This window comes from Haliaeetus albicilla, chromosome 10 (assembly GCF_947461875.1).
Source record: "Haliaeetus albicilla chromosome 10, bHalAlb1.1, whole genome shotgun sequence".
NCBI classification, from domain to species: domain Eukaryota; kingdom Metazoa; phylum Chordata; class Aves; order Accipitriformes; family Accipitridae; genus Haliaeetus; species Haliaeetus albicilla.
Window position 1 is genome coordinate 42,794,530 of NC_091492.1, and position 18,569 is coordinate 42,813,098.

Consider the following 18,569-nt stretch of genomic DNA (forward strand, 5'->3'; position numbering starts at 1 on the left):
TTCCTGGTGAGGAGAGACAACTCTGTAAAGCTCTCACTGCGGCATCCACGTGGCTGGACTGGGCTTGGCCATACCAAAGCTGCGACCTAAAAGCACCTCTATAGTCTTCTCCAGGGTAGCACTTCCAGAGCAATAAAGAGGAGAAGCTGGAGGTAGGCAGGCTGGTTTCCCCAGCCACTGCACCTGGCTTTCAGCTCCCAGCACAGCCCCGCGGTGAGCAGGAGAGCCGTGGAGTCCCCCCTTGCCCCTTCCCAGCTCGAGCCCCGAGCGCTCGCGCCTGGCCAGCCAGCTCCCATAGCAGGGCACGACCCACGGAGGTATTTGCCCTGTTGGCACTCACTGTTTACTGAGTTTCTTGGAGAAGGAGAAACCTTGGGATATTTTTCGCTCCTTGCTTCTCACCTTCAGGCTAATGGGAGCAGGAGCAGAGGGCTTACGGGAGCTCCCCAAGCTCTTCATTAGCAACTCCGGCACCTGAACCGAAGCAGTTCTACACACTGAATTTAACGGAAGCAAACATAAACACTGGAGGCAATATTAAACATCCATGTTAAAAGCCTGGCTACAGCTTCCTTCCCTGGCCTATATCAGCTGCACGGCAGAGCTGGACTGAGAGCAGGCAGTGCAGGGCACAGCACAGACAGCAGCGGTCCGAAGGGACGGATCCTGCCCCAGGAAATGGGGGCTGTCTGCTCCAGATGAGAGCGGACAGTCCCTCCGCATGGGGCTGGAGCTCTGCTGATCGCAGATCCCCGTTCCAGTGGCAGGGAGACGACTGCCCGACCAGCTCAATCCACGGGAGGCTGACCAGGTGAGAAATAACATGACACATGCAGGCTGCAATGGGGGGGGAAGGCTTTTATTGATATAAAAGTATATATAAATAATTCTGTCCCTTTCTTAGAGCAGGCGAGGGAGAAATCCATCTCCAGCACAACCTCTGTGGGGGTCCCTGTGCCTCAGCCCCACTGCAGACCGGGGGGGACTGGCCACCCTCCGGGTGGGGGGGCCTGCAGGGATGGGGGCAGATCCTGCACTGGCGGCCAGCCTGGCGGGTATTGGAAAGGCGCTGGTTTCTCAGACAGAGCACTGTGGAGGTAAGGAGATAGAAGGGGCAGAGGTGAGATGCGGCCGTCTCAGTTTGATAGCAAGGCCCTGCTTAGGGGCTGAGCTTCCCTGTGCCCCTTCTGCTAGCCCCTAAAAGAGGAGGGGTCCAGCAGAGGAGGGTTTTGGTTATCAACAAGCATGTATATTCACATGCACCCACCCCCTCCCCCGCAAATCCAACAGCAGAACTGCTGTATAACCACCCCCAAGCCCATTCAAGTAGTTGGTGCTTGCTAAGGTACTGCATGTCACTGAAAAATAAGGTGGGAGCACTAAGGTGAGGGGGTCTGCCGGGGGGGAGAGCAGGCGCAGCCCCCCGAGGGGGCTGGCAGCTGGTGGCAGGAGAGGCCCCGTGCTGGGAGCGCGGCTGGCCCCATCCCCTCCCACCCCCGGCCGCTCTCCACTCTTCACACAGCTGAGTTGTGAGAAGAACAAACAAAATTAGCAGATGTTTCTTTCCCAGCAGCCTGAATCCCAAGCCAGCTGCGCACTTCCCAAAGGACAAGGACCCCTCGGAAACGGAGAAACTGCCAAAACGATGGGGTGTTTTCACAGAAGCACCCTTCAGCAGGGGGAACAGGCTTCCTCCTCCAACTCACAGCTTGGGAAACACGTTGTTTCTGTCTCTCTCCCTGAAGTTTACTAGTTGGGGCCACTGCAAACAACACACCTGACTGAAGAAGTGCAAAAGAAAGAAGCATTGCTCCCTTGTCTCCAGCTGAAGAAAGTGCTTGGCCAGGGCACGTTTAAATTCATAGGAAACGTACCTTTTCCATTAATTCCTGAGTGCAGGAAACTCATTTGTTCTTTAGCAGAAGCCCTGACAGCAGCCTTCCAGCTTCTCAGGCCTCTACCTCTGATACTGATGAATCTTTTTAATTGTTATGCCAGAAGAAATCTAATCAAACTCCTTTACATAATGCTCCAGAGAAGCAGCACCCTCCTCTCCCTGCAGGGCCAACGATGTGGCTGAAAGCCAGCTACAGAAGTTGAGTGCAGTGGTTTTTAGGCAGCTAACACAGAGCAAAGTCATTTGGTCTAATGCTTATCCCCTTGATGGGGATTCTTCAGAGCCGAGGATGAGACAAGACTGCTAGGACACACACGGGCAGGAATATTTTGTGTTACATCCAGGCACTGTCGCTCACGCAGGCAGAGGAGCCCCCGCAGCAGCAGTATGGTGGGGTGGGGAGCAGGGCAGGGCATGCTGCAAGGTGGAACAGCACAGCTATCAACTAATGAGCTGTTCTGTGAGCAGCAGAACTAATCAATAGGGAGGATGCTGTCTGGGTATTCAATTCCCTGGGGTCTCATAAGATTCAAGTCCTATCAAAGGTTGACCTACAGCTGGAGCATTCAGAATGGCTGTCCCGTGTGGATTCTCTGGTGTCTAGCAAGGGTCAAGAGTATTTCCCTTCCGAAGGTGTAAATGGGATCCCTCTCCTCTACCCCCTTCCACATTCATGAAACCTGTAGTATCTCAGTATCTTTGAGGCCTCAGACCCCTTTCTGATGGAAATCAGCAAGTGGCCTCCATGGCAATTATGGCAGAAGCACACACTCACGTGCACTGACATGCTCCGTTTCCTTTGGAAATCAGCTTAAAAATCAATCACACCCTGGCAGAGCTCCATTGCTAAGAGAACTACACGAACTCCTTCCAACTCCACCTCAGCTCTCCAGAAAGCACTGGCACAGCGTGACTTTGAAAATACGCATCAGGTGGAGGCTTCCAAATGAAGATTGTCCCATTGAGCCCAGCCAGGTTGGGAGAGCAGCTGCACGAACGATGGGTGGAAGGCAATGTGGCAACTCTCCATCCATGGGGCTAATTTAGGTGACGGTCAGAAATGGTGCTCAAGTTACTGCTACCCTTCAGCCAAGGCAGTACTTGGCCACAGGGCCACCTCTAGTCCAACGTGGCATTTTCTTTGCACTGCGGTGTACTTGGAGACCACAGAAGGTGGTAGCTCCACCTGTGATTGCCTGCCAGGTATCCTGCTAAAAGCCCCCAGCAAGACAGAGGCAGAAAGTCAGCTACGCTCGGAAGCTGAGGCTTAACACAGCAACAGCTTCCCATCAAACTCTGGGAGATCATGCTTCCATCCCAGCTTGAATCCTTCCTACTCAGTGCTACCAGAGAAGATGGAGGTGGAGCTGGGTCTCTAGCATCTCATTTTGGAGATGACTGCCCTTGAGAGCACTTTCTCTTTGGTTTTGTGCAGACTAATGATCTTTACTGACATCACCAGCCAGGCAAAGCAGCCCCTGGGCAAGTTATCATCTAAACCCACAAATTCCCCAAAGCACCGTTAGACTCTGCCAGAGATTCTGCCACATTTCAGGGACCTCAAGGACCGCAGGAGGGAGAGGGAGCTCCTTGGCCTTAAAAGCATTTTCAGGAGGAACATGGACTCCCCAGGCACCAGGAGCACAGGGACCTGCCTAAGACAGGCTCTGTTCCCTGGCACCGCTAAACAACTTCTCTGGCAGACAAAGCAAAACACACAGTTGCTCAGAAGGGCAATGCTGGGGCTGGAGAGCACAAGGGGAGAAGAGAAATAAATGATAGGGACAGGTGTTGGCAAGGCCAGATAGAGGAAGAGAAGCTTTGAATAGCTGGTGTTTAGTTCCCGTAGTAGATGGTTTCTGAGCCTGCAGGGACAGAGGCTGGGTAGAAAGCAACAATCCTAGAAATCCCAGGTCTTGTGCATATTTGGAGGCAGCAGGGATCAAGTAGTTATGAAGGTCTCGAAACTCCTCTAGCTATAGCGATGGCTGTCTTCTGCAAGAGATCATCTACCCCAAGATCAAGGGATTCACGGGCAGGACAAACAAAATGGGACAAGTGAAACGTACAGGGGGTAGGAAGGTTACGGCAGCCAAGCTGATGGATGGAGTGAACAGAAAGCAACAAGCCCAGACAAGCACCAGAAGGAAGATCCTGCCTAGACCAAACACAGAGAGGACAGGAGCAAATGGAAAAAGAACAAAAGAGAGATTTGGCACCTGCCCAAATGTCATCCAATTAAGCCTGCGGCAGTCAGGTGAGCAAGGAAACAGTAGGCACCGGCAGGTGCCCGAATCTGAATGAATACTGCGAGGAGGAGCTAATTCCACCCTCTCACTGGCAGGGACTGGCAGAGATGTGCAGACAGGGCAGGCAGAGGATGGTGAAGCTGTCAACAGATGAGACCAGGTTTCTGCCACTGAACTCTGGGTATTAATAACTCAGCACCGTGGTGGCACTGTCCTTCCAAGCATGTCTATGCGCTCTGCAGAGAGCACAGAAGCACCCCTCTGCTTGCCTTCCCCAGGAAAGCAGCCACAGACAGCAAGGCCTGGCTTGCCCCCCAGGCACATGAGGAGACACGTGCATGCATCTCTGATGCGGGCACCCAAGTCCGGATCAGGCGCGCAGCGCTGGCAGGCTGAGTGTTAAACGATAGCTCAGGGGGTCCCATCATGTTGGGGCCTCTGATCACCTGTGTCTTCTCCCATCCCACTCACTCCCCTCTTGTGGGTTCCCCCCTCTGCATCGTATGGGCCAGAAGCAGCAGCCAGCCCTCACGCAGATGCTCCCCAGCCACCAGTACCTGTTACTCTGAGCCACGCTCAGTCTCTTTGCTCTCTTGTCCAGCCAGTCCTCGATGGTGCCAGGCGGGATATCTGCTCCCTCCTGCCGCAGCTCCTTCGATCTCTGCTCCCCTGGTTGAGAGAGAGAGAGAGAGAGGGCTATCAGACCCTCATGCTGCAGTCCTTACACTCCATTAAACCCGCTGCTCATTACCCTGCATAGTTTCTTATGGTGGAGGGTTTGCAATTTGCCTGTGGTGGCCCCTCCTCCTCCTCCACTGTCCACCTGCCATCTGATGCTTGGCCTCCTCACTGGTGACAGCTCCAGCCAGACAGAGCCGGGAACAAGAACCAAGCCAGCAAGCACAGTGGCAGTTCAGGCACTTAACTGAGGGGAGTTTGACATCTCCCTCCAGGGTAGATCGTCCTCATCCTCGCCTGAAACAGCCTCTGCTGGCCCTAAGCCATTTCCAAAGATGTGTCCCTCCAACTGGCAGGACGGACTTTGCCACCTCTGCCCAGTTAGGTGGGAGTGACAGGGATGTCTGTCCGGATCGATGCAGACTTGGCAGGCCGCGACAGTCTGAAAGGTTCAGAGTGCGCATACAATCAGGAGACGGGATTTCAGAGATGCTGTCAGGTCTGTTCAAGGTGCACACTGCGTGATGCATCCCCAGCCCCTGCAGAGACAGGGCAGGAGGTTGTCGCCCAGCCCTGCTCAGACTAGGTGCAAGATCAGAGCAGACCGCAGCGGCGGGAGGGAGGGGAACAAGTTCCTACGGTTTCTCATGCAAGTTAGGAACGAGCAAGGCAGTGCCAGTAGGAAAACTCTGCTGTCTACCAAGAGACAGGGCAGCCTGAGGTCCTTTCAGGCTTTCAACCTCTCTGTCACCCTGGGGGGGGTTGCGTGGGGCAGATGCCTGCAGGCACCCTGTCCTGCAGCACTGTCCTCTCTGGGAAGAAGGGCACAGAGCCAGCAGGACAGCCCAGCACTCACCAGTCCCTCCCACTGGGCAGAAATCCGCAGCTGCCCAGTTAGCAAAGCTCCCAGGTCCGCCCTCGGCACCAGTGACAAAGCAGGAAGGGAAGCTAGTGGAGAACAGGGTCTAGCACGAGTCCTTGACACGAACGACACAGTCATACTCCTGACAGCACGTCAGGCAGAGCGGGCTGAGAGGATGCTCAGAGCTATTAGATCTCCAGTCTCATGGAAAGTTCCCACCTAACAGAAAAGGGAATGTGATACTCTGAAAAACAAACACTGGTATTAATAAAAAGGAAGCCAAGGCAGCTGCGTGTCATTCCCCTTTGCCTCGCTCAACAAACCCTCCAGGGACAAGTGCTCTGAGGGAACCCTGATCCCACTTGGAGATCAACCTGCCAGCGGTCCCACCCCAGCAGCAGCCACCTGCAGCCGTGCCCACCAGGAGCCTGCTCCACACCTACCCGCCATATGTCACACGTTTAAGGAAAATATTATACGTTTCCAGACAGGGTGTGAAATTAATATTGCTTGGGCAGAGTGAAGGATCACTTCATCCTAGTGGTGGCAACCAATTATTCATCTGCCTGTTGAATATTAATAAGGATGGCAGAAATGTGCTACACAATGAGCAGCCGGAGATGGATAATTTGTCATCCAGCCTTTTCATCTGCTGCTGCTGGGAGGGGTGACAATGTACTCACTGCCACCACAAAGACAGCCTGCTGTGGTCCTGATGTCGAGGTGCTGCTCTGCAACCCAGCGATAAGGATATGGTTGGAGACAGGACTGTTCAAATCTCCTACAGTTATTCCGAAGGAGCAAAGCCCCAGCAGAGCTATTCGGGGTCAGCCCAACAGCCTGGCCAGCTGAGGGCACTGGGGAGGCAAGAAGCTCAGTCTGGTGAGCTAGGCACTGCTTTAGACTCAGGATATCTGAATTCAGCTCCCAGGTTAGACTTCCCTGGCAACCTGGACCACAGCTACCTTATTTCCCTTTGTTCCAGGTTTCTCCACCTGTTGAGTGCCTGGGCACATCCCACCTCAGCAAGGGGAAAAGCAGTGGTTGTGAGAGGCTTCGATGAGGCGAGGAAGAAAATCAGAGAGAAACCTCTCCCACCTCTACCTACCACCAAGATTTCCTTTTCATCCCACTCCAAGCCCCAACACAGAACAGAACAAAAACTGCCAAATCCTCTCTGTTTAGAGCAGGGAACCCCAAGGCCACTGCCCCAAAGTGCCACAGCAAAAACTGGTGGGAGCCCAGGGATTCAAGCAGCCACAACACACTGTCTTGTCCAGAAAAGCTCGCTGGCTGCTGTGGAACGACTCCAGACTCATGCTGGCCTAAATGATGCCCCAGGTGTCCAGATTAGAAAGACATCCAGCTGGCTCCCCATTCATGCAGCTCCATGGGTTACTGCTCTAAAGCACTCCAACCCTCAGGCTGAGAAATAAGGCAGCAGGTATGGGCAACTGTCTGACTCTGTCCACCTTGATGCACACCCATGAAAAAGGCAAATCTTTCGTCTCATCTTCCTCTGAAGCACACACATCCCACCCAGGGACCACCAAAACAACTGTGAGATTGGAAATACCCCTTGAATGTCAACAGGTATTCCAAGATGTAACTCTGAAACACAATTACCAGCCCTTACTCCTAATACATGGTCGTGCAGCCAGCCAGACTGCAGCAGCAAGACAGGTGTGAAGGTGCTTTCTCCCCCCGCTTCTCACTGGGGTGTTTGCTTCAAAGTCTAATTACAGCCAATTAAAAGAGCATCTGTAGTCATGAAGTGCCTCTCTAATGATGCCAGAGTGGGAGTCCAGATTTATCTTCTCTCCCCATGCAACTTTTAGCATGAGTTTTCTTCCCAAATGAGGCACCACTGTATGCAAGATGCCACCACCAGTACCAAGCAGGTCACCCAGCAAAAAGATTTACATGTAATCCTTCAGCTCCCTCCCTGGGCCAGAAGATGTGTCAGTCCAAACTCCTCCAGAGCACATGAACAGCAGCAGACCGGCTGAAAGATGAGGTTGATGAGGCCCTGCAACACGAGCAGCTTAAGAAGTTACTGCCCTGCAGCCAAGAAGTGGCAGCCGACTGTGAGAGTGCTCCTTCTCCTGCTCATCACTAAGTTAAACTGGTTGACTACAGCCACCCCCAGCAGGGTCACTCATATTCTTTCAGTCGCATGGATATATTGCAAACACTCACCCAACTGTGCCCTTACTCGCCCCTTGCAGCTCTGGCTAAATGGAGCTCACACGAGACGCTGGGTTGTGTCAATACTACCAGCAGAAGTAACACAGGTTAGCAGGGAGCCAATAACTTTAAGCAAGATGGCAATCTGACAGTGACTTTTCCTGACATGACTGTACTTAAAATGACAGCCTGGAAGTGTCTCGCTGATGAATGATGCAGCAGATGCAGAAGGCCAATGCTTTGATGCGGTAACAGCTGGGAATATGCCTCCCTCCCTGCTGAAGGTGGAAACTGTTGCTTCTTGATGAGTATATTCTACAGGGTGCAGAAACGCTGAAGCCAAACTAGGACAAGCTCTAAGCTGTTACAGAACAGCGAATCGTCCAGAAATTTTCCTGCTTCACCCACAAGACTAACACAAACAACAGGGTGAATTCCCTGCATTAAAAAGTCCAAATGTTAAGAATAATGTAATGTTTCCTTTGGCTGTAATAAAAATGCATCATTAGCAAGGGGAGCTCACTGACACAGAACTACCAACACCAAAGACTTAACAGGGATTCAGGGATAGGTTCAATATTTACATGAGAAAGTAAGTGCCGTCACTGTTTGGCAGTGTTAAAAAAAAGTCAGAAAAGGCTTTGCTGTGGTTTAGGATGCAAGCCCACCCCTGAACACAGGTTAGTGGGCTACACCACCTCACTACAGGATTTCTTTGCACCCTTTTCTGAAGCATCTGCCCCTGGACAAGGGGAGACACGGGTTCAACGCAGTCTGACAGCTCCTCTGCTTCTACGCCCATGCACCAGAGCTGAGGAAAGCGAAGTTAAGGAGCACTGCGGACTTACCAAGAGACTGTCCATCCACTTCTACCCCATCAGAGGCAGAGGGTGGTCATCTGCAGCATGGTCACACAAGGCTCTGCACAAAATGGTGAGAGGGCTCTGGAGCTTCCAGCATCTCAGCTCATCTCAAATCCCCGACTATCCCAGGCTGCAAGGCTGTCAAAATCTCCCAGACGCCGCAGGTTCAGACGGGAAATCTCTGAGGACACTGACAATTCAGTAAGAGGCAGCCTGATCTAGACCACTGCTCTAACCTGTACTGTATCATCTCACCGCCTGCGGCCTGCGATCCCTCATAGCACACAAACGCCAGGACTAGGTGCTAATGCATATAGGGACATTACTGATGGAGGCACCTGATGGACATGCTATGAGGATCAGGGCTCCTGCATGACTAATGCAACCTGCAGTCCAACCTGCCATCACACAAGCTTGCCTTCAACTCTGCCCTAAGCCTGCCATCTGAGACACTGATGCTTCAGTGGTCTAAGGAGTGGTGAAACATCCCCATGAGGCACCAAATGGCGGCTTGGCTTTTGCAGCTGTTCTTCCATCCAGTCTACCGTGTTATGGGCTGCAACTTTTCTCCACCAAGTCCTGCTGAGCTCTTCCCTCCATCAAATCCCTCCAAGCTATCTACGGGCTCAACTGACCAGATTTAGAGGTCTGCGTCATGCTCAGCCTGCTCGCTTGTCTCACACGGGATTTCCATGGAGTAACACCACAAGAGGTGAGCAGGATTTAACTCTACAACCAGGCATTCATGCTAGAGCAGCACAGCCAAAGACAAGGCACCCTGCTGTCCCCTGGCCATCACTCCTTGAAGTCTAATTGTTTAATTAAATGTTTGACTTGGTAATACAAATGCAAGGTTTCCAAGTAATCTCCCAGGAATCAGCTCTCTCACTAGCCAATTCTCCACTTACACCTGACCCATTTGACAGAAGTCAATATTCAATAACAAGTGTAATTGGCAAAGAAACCTGCCCAAGCACAGAGGAGCTTGCCAGCCTTCCCCTGCAGCTCCGCTCTGCTCCAAAGAGCTTTCACTTTCCCTGCAATAAACAGCCTTCAATGACTGGAAACGCTACAGGTTCCTGCAAATAGGCTGACATCCTATGCCACCTCTCGGGAGCCCAGCACTTAAACCCTGCAGCAGAGAAGGGTCGAGGAGAGGTTCTGGGCTAGCAGCAGGGAAGAGGAGCGCAACTGCCAGCCTGGCACTGCCGCTCCAAGAAGGGCTGGCTGGAGTGCTCTGTCTCCTGCGCAGCCCGACGAGATAGGTTTTATTGACTGCCAGTGTTGTTCAGCAATTGATTCACAGAGTCGCCTCAGGGACTCACAGACTGACTCAGCAACAGCAAGGACTGGAATAGCTCTGTAGTGCCTGCCTTCCTCCTGCTCCCCAGGTTCACCAGAGCCATGCCTCCCCAAATCTGATCCCTCGAAAGGCTAGGAGAGTCTCTACCCCATGCACACCCCAAATCTCATATGTATGCACGCGCGCGCGCACACACACACACACACACACACTCGCTTTCAACACTTAAGCCTGTGTTTGCCAGACTATTGGCAAAACAACAGTTGGCTTCAGCTAGCAGTGTGGGCACAAGATCTGCTCAGAAGTTGGGCTGCATTAGGAAGAGCGCTGCCAGCAGGTTGAGGAAGCGATCCTTCCTCTCTGCTCTGCACTGGTGAGGCCATGTCTGGGTGCCGTGTCCAGTGCTGGGCTCCCCAGTACCACAGAGACAAGGACATAATGGAGGGAGTCCAGCAAAGGCAAGAGACAATGGTCACAAACCAAAATACAGGAATTTCCATTGAAATATTAAAAAAACCCCAACAACAAAACCCCATTTTTATTGCAAACATGGTCAAACACCGGAACAGATTGCCCACGGAGGTTGTAGAGTGTCCAGTCTTGGAGATATTCAAACCAGAACTGGACGTGGTCCTGAGAAGCCTGCTCTAGTTTACCCTGCTTTGAGCAGGGTAGGGTTGGGACTAGACCATCTCCAGTGGAGACCTCAACCATTCCATAAGTTCTCACCAACACCTCACTCACATTTTCTCTAACCACCAAAGCAACGAATCCTATAGAGAAGACAGAGCTACCACCCCTTTTAGGGCAAGGAGGTGGTACTCTCAGAATGAAAAAGTTCAAAAGTGCTCTGGAGAGTCACAGCAGGGGAGCAGCTGCCATTCATCCTCTGCCCAAACTTCAGTTCCACCCAAGGCCATGTGAGCAGAGGCCACTTCTGGATCCAAGACCCCATGTCCTCTCCTCAGAACAACCCAACTGACAGCAGGCTAGCTCTTCCCAAGAGCGGAAGCAGCAGCTCCCTGGTAATAGAGAGCTGGGGGGAAATAAAATCCATAAATTTAAGGGGAAGCGATGTACCAGTGCCCTCTGCTGCTGACTCTTTTTATTCCCTGACTGAAAAAAACCCCCAGGGCTTGGAAAGCCCACTCTTCTGCTTCAGATGCTTGCTGCTAAGTAGTAACAGCATTGCTCAACTCTAGGTTTGTGCCTGTGCCAGCAGATCAAGAGCAGAAAGCATATGAAAAACTGCAGCACTTACAGCCACGCTACAGGCTCACATAGCACCGAGAGGCAGGCGGGAGGGATCCACGCTTGGCTTGCTGCGTACAGGCAGCACAAGACTGCAGGCTCTTGCTGCACAGCCCCTCACGTGCCCCTTTGCAGCCCACACTCCCTGCAGCAACTCCTCCTCCTCAGAGACCCCTGGATGTTTTCTTGTTCGAGGACTCACCTTGAACCTGGGCACTCAGCTTTTCCAGGTCCTGCTCTGTCATGTGGGAAAATCTGCAGTTGGACCCAAAATCACACTGTCCTGGAACAAAAGCCATGGAACTCCATGAGAGCTGCACACACAAGGTCCTCCCTTGTGTAAGTGCATGCAAACCCAAGATCCATTACACCTGCATGCCAGACACACAGGCTCAAACCCTTCACTCCCTCCAAGACAAGCACACATACCAGGGCTCTCCAGAACAGCCTTGGGCTGTCCCATGAAGGAGCTGCTGGAGCTCAGGCAGTTATTTCTACCTCAGAAGAACTCACCTGTTTGCAGAAACTTCCGACAAGGTTTCTTGGTTTGCTCCTCTTGCAGGATAGCAGCAGCATCTAGGGGAGACAAAAGACAAAACAGGGTAAAGATCTCTTGCACAGCAATACCCCATCATATCATGGTCCCAAACAGGTCAGTTGCCTAGTGGGAAGCCATTTTACATGACAACCAGGAACTTAAGCCACAGACAAAATTGACAGTTAACAGTCCCTGTTTGCACCCCTGGCTTCAGCTTTTCTCTGGCTTGCGAATATCACCTTCTTTGCTTTCTGCTTCATCCTTTCTCCCCATGGCAGTAGGAGAAAAGAAGCATGACAGAAAAGCAAGGCCTCTGCAGTGCTTCTGCGCAGCAGAGAAAGACCAGGCAGACTCACAGAGCTCTCAGAAAAGCCCTGTCTGAGGCCTCATAGAACCCTGTGCTGAGTCTCCAGTGGACACCACTGAAACAGTCATTCACCTCCCAGAGACGTCCTGGGGAAAACGAGCCCCAAACATACAGCAGCTCCCATAGATTGTGGAAGAACTTGCACTGGGTGATGCCAGGCCACAGAGTCTGGAGACAAGAGGAGACGAACCCCCTAATCAGGGATGGGATGAGGAATTTTATCAATCAGAGGAAAATCAAGGGTTACAGCCTGGTGAGAAGACAAGTCCCAGGTAATGTGCCTCACTATCCCTGACCCAGCTAGAACTGGGCTGGGGCTGTTGGTCCTCCACACTTGACCACTACAGAGAACCTTCCCAGCTTCCACATACAGTTAAGCAGACAGCACAGCCACCCAGAGCTCTGCAGGGTATTTCTCACCTAGCCACGGGACAAACACAACCTGCAACTCCTGATCCTGAGGAACCAGAAGGAAGCAGAGGAACATACAGACAACAGTTTCACAATCAGTTTAACTCAAACTAAGTCTTTGCTACTGCCAAAATACACAGTCCTATTCTCTCTCTCTCAGACCCTGGACACACATTCCCACCATATTCCTCAGGCTGGCACTAAGACACACGTAACTGCATGGTGAGTCAGGTCAGAGTGCCGAGCTGGGTGAGAAGCGTCCTGTTAAACAGGCAGAGGATGCAAGGCTTTCCTCCAGCACGTCCTGACACAGCCTCCAGCCCCAGAATTCCAATTCCTCCTCTGCCAAAACCTAAATGCACCTAGCTCTCCTCCTCTGCTAGCCCACTTGGCTAAGATAGGTTTGAGCATACCAGTGCTTTAAGCTGCTTTCCCAGCCCTTTCACCCTTCTGGGATCTCCAGTCAAGCAGTCACATCCTCGGCCTCTCCCACAGCCACCCTCAGAACCGACATCTCCACCCAGTGCAAAGAACTGCTGCCAGCTTCCCACCTGTTCACACAACACATGTGTACAGCCTGCCCTCCAACCCGCTTTCTCCACATACGCACCCATATTCCTTGCTCCTTGCATGAAGAGATCAACTCTGGTTTGCAGAAGGCACCTAAGTCACCTTCAGAAACTGTAGCTCACTTTGTTCTCCCAGGTCTCCTGTCTCAGGTTTGCTCATGATGCCAAGAGAGCTTTATCTGCAACTCCTGTTCTCAGAAACAACCTCCCTATCTCTTCCAGCTCATTTCAAGTCCCAGCTGACCTTTACAGTTTCCCCTTCCCACATCCAGACACATGAGGGTTTTGCCCCTGAGACAGCTTGACAGCAACAGTATCAAGTCCGCAATTCACTAGCACAGACAATCTCAATATAAATCACCAGTGTTGATTTATTTTATGTATTCCCCCCCACCCCACCTCATCCATCACCTCCCCAGTCCCAGAAAGGGAGTGGCAGACAGTTGGTAGTACCCACCTCGGAATAAGTCGTACCAGACTCTCTTAGCCCTGAGGTGCTGCACTCCGTTGAGGTGTTTCTTCCTGTTGTGAAGGTTGTCCTGAAAAGACCTGTCACAGTAGTCACAGAAGTATCTTTTCCCCATCTCTCTTCTGGCAGAGCAGATCAGCGTGGCCTGGGAACCATCATACAGATCCTCGGCGCCCAGCCATGCCTGCCCTGGGAATGGAGGATCCAAGATTTACAGCGCCTGCTTCCAAAGGAGAAGAATTCAAATCATTTAGGGTTGGCAGACAGGGAAAGAGGTGAGACCTAATAGTATATATTCTTGTCCATCAGAGACTGGTAAGGCAGCATCTGCTGCATGTACATGGTAGAACAGGCTCAGATCTGCATTGCTTACCTCTGTTACCCAAAGAAACAACACCTCTGCTGAAAGAATTCTCCTTCCCTGAGTCTGCTGGAGTTCAGGTCACACAAAGCAGAGACCCCAGAGAGCCAATGGCTCCCAGCCACCACCTGTACCAGGGAAGGTGCAGCAGAAACCATCCAATGTGCAATCAGGAGGAGCTAGAGGTCCATGCCACAGCCTCCACCTGGGGGCCCAGGACTTTAACCCCATACCAGAGACAACCTCCACAAGCTGTCATGCAAGAGGAAGGAAATTCCGCCGTGTCCATCTCTACAAGGTAAGGAAGAAACCCAGCAACTCCTCAAAGATGAAAAAAAAGCTGATCTCACCTGTACTGCAAGTGAGAAGCTGCATTACAAGCACTAAAGGATATAACATTTTGTTCAGTTCACCTAGACATCTATTTACTCCTTTACATCAAGGACTGCTCTCCTCATTCTCCCCAGCCTATGGCAGCAAGATGTGTCTGCTTCACCAAGTACAGCACTTCCAATAACTGAGATCACAACAGCCTTACAGCCAGGAGGAAAGAACCCCCAACTCCACAGCCACTGAAAGCAACCTGGAGATGCCTGGTTCTCCTCCTCCCACAGCAGAGACAGGCTTATCACACATGTATTTGTAGTCCAGAGACTCTGCTGTGGAGTACCGAGAAGTAATGGGACAGAATTTGAGTGCTCTCATCTGTGCTGGGCCTGGAGCAGCCCAGACCCTGGTAGGGCAGATGGGGTTTGTGATTAAGTGCAGGCCTGTCCCCATTTGCTGTCCTTGCTGGAGGTTCAACAGATAGCCTGAAGGAGCTGTAAGTTCTCTCCCAAGTGATATAAAGGTACCTGATAAATGCCAAAGATGGATGGACTGGGAGATAAACTCCAAAAGCAATTCTCCAGTTTTTGACACCTTGACAGCCAAATGCATTTAAAAAATGGCACAGACACCAGCGCAACAAATAAAGATTTTATAAATAAAACAGGGTCAGAATCAATCACAGCCTCCCTAACGATTCCTCAGAATCAGCGGGAAGAGGAGCAGCAACAGGCAATCCCTCAGAGCCAAGCATGCTGAGCTAAGGCAGTTCTGCCAAGCCCTCCTGCCAGCCAGCCATCCTGGCATCTCATGAGCAACCGCACCAAACTCCCTTCCATCCCCCACTCCTGAAAACTGCTGCTTCAAAAGTCAAGCCCCTGGAAATCTCGCAGGCCTCACACCACAGTTAAAATGTAGTCTCCTCCATCTGCATTCAATGGAAAGATCTTCTGATTTTTTTGAATTGGCTTGCAAACCTTCACACTGAAAGTAAAATGTTCAGGGACTCCAACTGAACTTGAAGACTCCTTGTTTTAACGTCCTTTTCCTTGTTCTCCAGGTGGAATATCTGGTTAGGAGGCGATGCTGATCAGCCAGCCACCTCTCCCTGATGTGACTGCAAACTGTTTCACCTGCAAACACAATCAGGCTTGGCTCCTGCTAGGAAGGAGTTAACTCAGCTCTCTAGGGCTTGAGGTCTGAAATTGTCCTACTCCAGCCCAAGAAACCAAAACCAAGTGCTGCTTAATGAAACTTAAGACATCACTTCCCCCCATCCTTTACTAGATCATCCCAGGGTTTTGCAGCCAGCCTGGCAGCCAGCTTTGCTGCACTGTGGTGGGGCTACTGGAATCCAGAGGGAACGCTCTTACCCTCCGTGTCTGGCCCACTGGCAGGCTCTGCTGTGGCTTTTAAGTACTGAAAAAAATCTCCCTCCCAGATCTTATGCCATTTCCCAAAGTTTCTGATAACATAAAAGCTTCCTGCTTCAGCGGCTGGTTCCTGTACTCCATCTCTGCAGAAGCGGCTGCTGTGAACGGGGAAAACAAATGAGATTCTGCAGTGGTCCCACACAAGTTTCCACAGATCTCAATGGGAATTCTGCCTGCAGAAGCCCAGCAGCAGCCAGCCTTTGAAATCGTATTTCAAACTTTTCCTTTCATCACCCCGACAGCAATAATTGCAGAAGCTCGTTCCCCCTCCTTCCCGAACAACGAGGGCAGAAAGCTCCTACAGATTTCAGGCAGCTAGGTCCCACATCCCAGAGGTGCTGGCTCCCAGATTCTCCTAGCAATTCCCATTGCAGGGGATGAACGGAATAAAAAAAGCAATTAGAGGAGCATCAGATTCTCCCAGAGATCGCCCCCTCCAAAGATTACACTGAACTTATTTCCATCTTTTTAAGAATTCAATTGCATGGATTATCTTGGCTGGATTCTGACAACTCTCTGCAGTATCAGCAATCCACAGCGCTTTGCACTGAACTAGTATGTAGGAATAAAAGCTGCTTCTGAGCAACACTGGCTAACCTATTTCCATTTTCCCAAATGGCTCAAACAGTAAACAAAGAGCATTATTCAGTTGAAAACAGAGATGTTTTCTAATTAAATCCATCTTAGTCATTATGAAATAAAGTAAATGTAGCTGCTTTATAAAGAACTGCTTCAGCTTGGCCATTTCCTCTTAATGTTTCTAGACCCTAATTTGCAATTGAATTCGGGCGAATAGACCCCTGGACCCACAGGCAACCATAAACGATTTCAGACAGGCTTTGTACCAGCTTAAAAGTCTTTCTGCATAAATCCAAATACAAAAAAGTCAGGGCTTTGTCTTGTATCTCGATGCTTAAAAGTATTAACAAAAAAATCCTCTGCTGTAAGCCTCTTGGAGGCTTACATTGGAGCAATGTTTTATGAGAAATAGCATGTTCTAAGACACCTAGCAGGTGTTTCACTCATCTAGCTGAGGTGCTTGGTAAAACTCCAGGCAAGATCTCCTGTGCGCCATCCTAAATTTTCCCTTCTCAAATTGCTGCCAAAACACTCCACGTTGCGCTCTGTTAGCTACAGATTTTATTTAGGACTCTCCAGGGGTTCTTTCACCGATTTCCCCGAGATGTGGACAGAGGGAAGAAGGTGACCCAGAAACGGGCATATGGCAGACTTGTTTTCGTCTGGGTGTAACTGCTTTTCTCCACGCTGAACCCTGAGAATTGCTGCTGGGCCTTGACCTCAATTTCCTGCTTTCTTATAGCCCAGGCTCAGGGCCATTTCAGCCACTTTGGATATCTAGACAGATGTGAAGTTAATTAAATCCAAGTGTCAAGCTTATGATACTCAGCTGCCAATTTAAATGTGCTCATATCTCTACGGGAACATGCAAAACGCCGGCAGAGTCTGCCAGCACCTTCACAATGACAGAGGGCCAGATTCTGATTTTCATTACACCCGGTGTAAATCCGGAGCTGGATTTGGGATTAACACTGACCTGACCATTACACAAACGCATGACAGTGGTAGCAGTTTATAGGCTGTTGGGGAGATTTGTCTTAAGAGACAATCCCTAGCAGTTAACTTTGAAAAATAATAATTCAGCTTTTCGAAGGGCTGGCCCAAGGTCTAACACTATACACAGCGCACAGGAATAAGTTAGGCACCTTCCAGCCTCTGTAGCAGCTTCCAGCACAAGCAGAGGCTTTACCCTATCCCAGAAATCCCACGGATCTCCACAGTAGCTGCATGCAGGGAACGAAACATAAAAAAATTAAGAGAAATGACTACGCAGCCAGACCACATGCTCTTTCTGAGTGGCTGAGACAAATGAAACGACAGAGTGAGTGTCACTTGACGATCTGTTCTGAAATTTAATGTAGATGCTTGTTTAACAACAATCCTGTGGAGGGATGACTTCAACTTTAAGATTCCCCTGCCCCCCCTTGTCTGTCCTCCCTTCCCAACCCCAAATTTACCTCTCTGCCCCATCAGCACTGGAGCCCCTTCGCCCTCGCCGAGGTTAAGCAGAAAGAAAACACACAAAGAGAGGGCGGCAAACAACAACGCTTCCACTTCAGTTACGCCACATGGGGCCACGTCCCGCTCTTCCCGAGGCCTCCGAAGCGTTCTCCGCCTTTTGCTAGCCACAGCATCCATCTCCTGCTCAGACTACACCGATGCTGCCTTCTGCCCTCCTCAGCTGGCCCAACTAACCAGAAAACACCCAAACTACCCCCCACCCTCCCCGAGGGGGTGAGCAGAAGACGACATTAACGCAAAACCCTCTTTCTTCTCCGTTTCACCCCTCATGGGTCACTCCAGGCTTCTCCTGCTCCCCAGCAAGGCCCACCGCCCCCAGCTGCCCCCACGACTCCACGGCCGGCATTAGGCCCGTCCAGCAGCCGGGGAAGGGCTCACCCAACACGCCCTGTTTTGCTGTAGCTGATACGAGGCCTTTAGCCCACCGTCCCGTGCTATAACGGGCTGATTTCACCTCAGAAAAGCAGAACAGACAGACTCGGGTTGCCCAGCGGAAGCCGCTGAAGGGAAGCGGTGCTAGGAGGGGACGGTGCTTCAACCCACAGGCCGAGAAAAGCCCCTCAAACCTCCTCCTCCTCCGGGCCGAAGCCCCCCACACCGCGGGCGGCACTCACCTCCGGCCACGACTCGGGCCTAGGCCGCGCGGCGCCTGCCGGGAGCGGCGCCTACCGGGAGCGGCGCCTACATCTCCCAGAAGGCTCCGC

The 18,569-nt window shown here is 51.4% G+C and overlaps 1 protein-coding gene across 3 annotated transcripts; it reads right to left on the reverse strand.

Annotated features, from left to right (window-relative positions):
- Positions 1-845: 845 nt before the first annotated feature.
- On the reverse strand, positions 846-18,564 carry ZMAT5 (zinc finger matrin-type 5). Of its 3 annotated transcripts, none has more exons than XM_069795405.1 (6): positions 18,480-18,564; positions 13,633-13,867; positions 11,804-11,866; positions 11,493-11,573; positions 4,704-4,815; positions 846-1,089 (listed from the first exon to the last, which is right to left on the reverse strand). In XM_069795405.1, the coding sequence occupies exons 2-6, from the start codon at positions 13,757-13,759 to the stop codon at positions 960-962; spliced, it is 513 nt and encodes a 170-aa protein (XP_069651506.1). In that variant the 5' UTR covers positions 13,760-13,867; positions 18,480-18,564; the 3' UTR covers positions 846-959. The 3 variants fall into 3 exon arrangements, with proteins under 3 accessions (XP_069651506.1, XP_069651505.1, XP_069651507.1); XM_069795404.1 differs by having other exon boundaries at positions 13,633-13,864; positions 18,480-18,535; XM_069795406.1 differs by lacking the exon at positions 4,704-4,815 and having other exon boundaries at positions 13,633-13,864; positions 18,480-18,535.
- Positions 18,565-18,569: the final 5 nt, after the last annotated feature.